Source organism: Poecilia reticulata, linkage group LG19 (assembly GCF_000633615.1).
Source record: "Poecilia reticulata strain Guanapo linkage group LG19, Guppy_female_1.0+MT, whole genome shotgun sequence".
NCBI classification, from domain to species: Eukaryota; Metazoa; Chordata; class Actinopteri; order Cyprinodontiformes; family Poeciliidae; genus Poecilia; species Poecilia reticulata.
Window position 1 is genome coordinate 20,334,267 of NC_024349.1, and position 5,876 is coordinate 20,340,142.

Genomic DNA, 5,876 nt, shown 5'->3' on the forward strand with positions numbered 1-5,876 from the left:
GCCACTTTTTCCATTTAATTACGTTGAACATAACAATGTTTACCCAACGTTATTTATTTTTAAACGGGACAGTTGGCATAAAATTTCACACCAGATGTCTGGAGTAACTCGTGTGTAAATTTCCTCTTTAACATTGTGCTTTCATGTTGACGCGCCCAGCCAGTCCTCCCTCTAAACCAATCAGCAATGACATCCAAAACGTTCAGCTTTTGCCTCATCTGCCTAGACTATGTTCTCTTTTTTTTTCTCTGCAGCATTAGCTCTTATTTTCATGAGAGGGAGAAAAAAGCAACATTGTCATGCCAGGTGTTTCAAAATCTTAGTGCTCTTTTGTTCTTGGACAAATCTTTTATGATTCTTTTGACTTTTCCGTCACAAATCCTTCCCGTCGTTGCTGTGAAGCTGAATTACATTCTTTCCACTTCTTGCAGTTGTAGACATTCTTGGTGGCACGCTTTGCAACAACGAGATCCTGGTTTTTATGTTTTTTTTTTAGAAAAGGTCTATTTGTTTGTACCAATCATGTCACTCGTTCCATACTGATTTGCAAGTAGCAACCGGAATTCTTTCGAACTACAACTACTACTACGACAACTACTGTTTTCATGGCTTTTTGTGCCGTTTTGCACATCCGTTTCTTCTGTTTAATACTCATTAACTTACATTTTAAGATTTTACTCATAACTGTTTTTCTGGACTAATTTTTTGCTCCTATTGTGCCAAAATGTCCCCTTTCTGTGACAAAAAATAATTTTGACAAATTCTTGCTTTGATTTCTTTGTTTGAAAAATATCTTATTACATAAGTTTGACCCCCAAAAAAGGTACAACGTCCAGAACTTGCACAGGTTCAGTAAGCAGCCTCAAGGTCGACGAGTTATGTCAATGGAGGGACGCTCAATTCATTTATATCTCATTTATATTTCTACCCCCTCATTTTGCAAATAAAAGTTTGACAAGCGCATAAAAGTCCTGTCTGAAACACACATTAATGATCAATCGTGCCTATTCCAGATGGATTCATTTTCACTGGCTCAGAGCTGCTCATTAATGCCCTCTTTGTTGGGACCGACTTTAAAAGCACGGATTTCTTTCTCAGAGCTTTCCCACGTTTACGAGGTGGAAAGTGAGCCGCAGCGCCCAGGCCCCACGTCCTCATYGTTAAAAAAGCCGGAATATTGAACAGCTGGGAGACGACGAAGCATCTGCTTCAGAGAAACATTAACCGTGTCCTGAGAATTTAGGCCCACCCGCTCCTGACTCGGTGAGCCGGCCTCGGATCAGGCGTCGACGRCGCTTCCCCCCGCCCCTTGTTCCCGTCCCTCGTTTTCGGTGCCGTTCACGTTCGAAACGGAGGATCACAATGTTCCGAACATCAGCGTCTTCCATTTACAATCTGAGAAATCCCAGGAGGGTTTGATCCTTCCCTGATTTTTTCCCCTCCTTCACTCATCATCTTGAAAAGTGTACAGCGGAGCTCTGATAGYAGGCGAGTGTCGAATGTTCGGTTCCAGGGTTTCCATTTGCTCTGTGCCGTTCACACGGAAGGAAGTTCATAATCTTTCGGTTCGCTATCTAAAAGTTTCAAGCCAATGACTTTTTCTTGAGTAACTCTGTCGATGTCCTCTGTATTTTCCAGGTTCAACTGATTCACTACAATCATGAGCTGTATACGAATTACACGGAAGCGGCGAAAAGCCCCAACGGACTGGTCGTAGTGTCCATATTCATGAAGGTAAGTCAGATAAGGTAAAGATAAGCCTTTGATGATGTCCGCCTACCGAGGATTTATTCATTGAAAGGGAAATGAACTTTGTCTGGACTCGKCTAACCTCAGCCGATGCTCCCAAGACATTTTGTACCGAGTTACTTCTTAGAAATTTAGCAGAATTGATTCRGACATAAGTTTTCTACATTTAAGGGATTTTGAGGAAGCGGTAGCTGCACAAGAAACCCTGACCTGGTTTAATCTGCTGTTTAATCATGACAAGACGGTTTAAAATCCGCTGGTGGAATATCCAGTCCAAAAGAGAGRRAAAAAAAAGAGAGACCTGGCTTAAAGGACCAGTCTTTATAAGACAGACATATTTTCTCATGGACAAACATTCTTACTTTGTGTGTGGATATCTTGAGAACATTCTGAGCTTTACTACTGTGAATAAATGAAATTGCTTTGCCAAATAATAAAAGAAATCAGCAGTTAATCTGTTTACTGCAGCCAGAATGACAGCTCAGAATAATGTCACCACTTTAAACAAGAAAACGCTCATTAAGTATATGTTTGATATTCCCTTTGCTATAAACCAAATTGCTGAGAAGTAGAGGAGTATTTTATTTACCCAATGCAAAAAGAAGTCTTAATATTTGTTGGGAATTTAGTGCTCTACAGACGAGCTGGATGGAGCTCGACTCGTTCTAATTCCAGACTCTTGAGCAAAACTGAATATAAGATAAGCCACACTCACCGACTTTGAAAAGAAAAAATAATTGTATGTACAGCTCTGGGAAAAATTAAGAGACCACTTAAGATTATCAGTTTCTCTGATTTTACCCTTTATAGGTTTATGTTTGAGTAAAATTAGCATTGTTCTTTTAGTCTTTGCACTACTGACATGTCTTTGAAATTCCAAGCAAAAATTTACTATTTATTTGCAGAAAGTGAGAAATGGTCAAATTAATAATAAAGATGCAGTGCTTTTAGACCTCAATAATGCAAAGAAAACAAGTTAATGTTCATTTAGAAACAAAAATGCTGATGTTTTAATTCAGGAAGAGTTCAGAAATCAATATTTGGTGGAATAACCAGCAGGTTTTCAATGGGCTTCAGTGAAGTGGTCTTCATTTTTTCCAGAGCTGTATATGGGCCACAGGTCTCCACATTTAACATGAGATTTTTTAAATTAATTAATTTWTTTATTTTTTCACTTTGTAAAAATAATTAACATTACATATTTGTATRATTTCGGTACATATTTTATTTAAACAGTGTCTGTATCATTGTTTCTTGAAAAAAGAGGAAAAAGTCATCGATCGCTGTCTCCATCTTCCTAAACCCACTGAAGTCGTCCTCTTCAGTGTCAGATCGAACGGACCCGCTCACACTTCCTCAGTCCGTCTTTTGTTGTCGCTCTCAATGTCACTTTYGTCTTGATTCGCTCTCGGGGTTGGTGTGCCGTCCTCTTCATCACGAGCCCAGCCTGTCAAACCCTGTTGCTGAAGCGCCATGCATAAGCCACATTGCAGAGTTCAAAGTGTGTGAGAAAGGAAGCGGCTTGCAATCCAGAAATTACAGCGTACGCCAGTCTGCGTTTCTACAAGCAGGAATGACACACACACACACAGCCACGCACCCCCCCCCCCACACACACACACACACACAGTTTCAGGCAGAACTTGCTACAACTTGTGACGCTAAAAAAGGCYGACTGCGTTAACAAATAGAGACACAAGCAATGTTTATAGATTGAGCCGTAAGTAGCGACTGTGACCACAGTTCGGTGCGGGACGCTGATCCAAATGATCTACGATATTAAARCAAACAGACCAGAAGCAGTATTTCTGTACCCGTCTCTGCTTTCAGTGGTAGAAAGAAAGATAGTTACTTTAAGCACACACTGCAGGAGATTTAGAGGTAGGAAAAGAGTYGCACATGAATGTCAGTTTAACTTCAACCTGAACTTTCAAGAGATTGGATGAATTGTCCACTGTGTTACTCTATAAATGTTCATTGACTGAGAAAGGCTTCATAATCTGGTGATTTAATCTGAAATCTGTCCAGTTATCAATAACCTTTACCAAATTTCAGGCATTTCTGAATGACGTTTAAAAGATATTATAGTGGTTGAAATGTCTACAACTAGGATTATATATTTTTTTTTCTTTTTTTTTTTTGTTTTTCACTAGTGATGACATTCTAAAGCTGCATGGCTCGCAATAAAAAAGCAATTCTGTGTTTYAGTTGGTTGGACTAAAACACTTTCCTCATGGTTGGCAATTGTGAGAGGACGACCACATTAAAGATAATTTATTTGCAATATTTCCACAAACTCAGTTTAACGCATCATGATATGAAAAACACCCCAACACATCACATTTACTGCAGCCCGTCTCCCTCCTAACTCTTCGACTCATCCGAATCAAGAACTCGCGGTTCACCAACAATTAGTGCTCTAATTACCCCGCCGAGCGAAGCGGCATGCTCTCTGGATCTGTGTCGGCGCTGAGCAGCRCTATTAGGCTGATGGCAGCGCTCGGTTGTCCCTTTGTTGTTTCTGAGAAGTCTCCATCTCGGATGAAGGGCCGGGAGATCAAAGAGGCAGCCGATGTCCTTTTGCCACTCTGCACACTGAAGCTGAAAGTTCAGCTCCCGACGGCTAATGAGCTCCCCAATGTCAATGGGCCCATCACCGAGTCCTGAGAGGACGGAGGGAACGGTGACCTCGCTCRGCACCTCCTTGACTCGGCTCCTTCATCACGAGAGCGAGGGGGTGCTGCAGGTGTGACGGCCTCGGGAAATGATGCTGGGAAAGTTGCTGCACCGCTCGGTTGCTGGGAAAGAGCATGAACATTTTATTGGTTGTGTTATTGTAATGGGGGGGCAGGGGGAAAAGCCTTTCCTAAATTAAATAATTTAAATGTAAACATACTTTTCTTACAAGATGTAATTCTAGAAAGACTATTGGCTTTAAACCCACACCAGATGTCTGCAGCATCCTAGTGAGTCCATTTAAAGAATGAAATTATAACACATAAATTCATAACTGAAGCTAAGCAGGACCTACTGGAATTAAACAAGAAACCTTTTCGTTGACATCTGGAGAAGTTGCATACACCCCCATTTTATTTTTATATATAAACAGTGCATTTCTCTTTCATTCAGCAACATGAGGTCTTTCACTGCTATCTGCTCAAACAGCTCCATACCACGATGTTCCCACCTCCAGACTTCAGTGTTGTGCCAGTCTTTCTCTAAACATGGTGTGTAGTGATGTCCAAAGAGTTGCATTATGGTCTCATTTGATTATTTACCCAAATTTTCACAGGACAACCTGAAAAATAGCTTTTAACAAGTGTAGTCTTGTGCAACGAGCTTTCAAGAAGCACTCGGTTGTGGCCGGCTTATGGTAAAACGACGTTCCTTCTTGTTCCCAGTTGTAACCACATTGGTGCTCACCGGAAGCTTTCAGAGTTTAGGAACACATCTGTAGCCAATGCCGTCAACAGGTTTTAGACTTGCCAACAAGAGTTAATGTATTTAAAAGACATTAAGAAGCTGATATTTATCTACACATACAGGGAGCGTAATTTCCGTCCCAACACTGACAGATTGCAGCTGGTTTCTCAAATTCCCATGGCTCTTTGCTTTTTCTTTTCTTCGCGTGTTCAGTTATTTCCACCCCCCCAAGTCATTACATTTGTTTTTCATGTGTTGCTTTGGTTCTTGCCAACATCTGGTGTGGATTTTAATGCCAACAGCCCCAAAAGCAATGCATTTCCTAGAAAATATAAAAAGACATTAATGTGTTTAGTGCTTTTTTTCCATTCTATGTTCATACAATAAAGGTGCTACGCAAACGCAGAAGGGTCATACAGTCAGAGTCATTCATCAGGATTTTATGATTTCTTACTTAATTTACGYCATAGTTCTGRAATCCTCACAGCATTCAGCAGCAATAAAGTACAAAGTCAAAATAATCTTTAATTGACCAAGGTAAGAGGAGGTGCAAAGTTCAACAAAACACCTACACTCTATTACTTTGTTCTTTTATTTTTTTCATATGTAAAAAAAAAAAAGACCAAGTAAAAACACAAGCTTTGTTTTTCTTAAAAATTAAAAAAACTACAATCTCACATTTGTGGATTGATGCATTGCATTGT

The 5,876-nt window shown here is 40.2% G+C and overlaps 1 protein-coding gene across 1 annotated transcript in view; it reads left to right on the forward strand.

Annotated features, from left to right (window-relative positions):
* The window catches only part of ca10a (carbonic anhydrase Xa), a 278,682-nt gene that overhangs the window by 256,701 nt on the left and 16,105 nt on the right, over positions 1-5,876 (forward strand). The window contains exon 5 of the mRNA XM_008437703.2: positions 1,639-1,734. Within this exon, the coding sequence (XP_008435925.1) occupies positions 1,639-1,734 (96 nt within the window). The remainder of the gene's footprint in view (positions 1-1,638; positions 1,735-5,876) is intronic.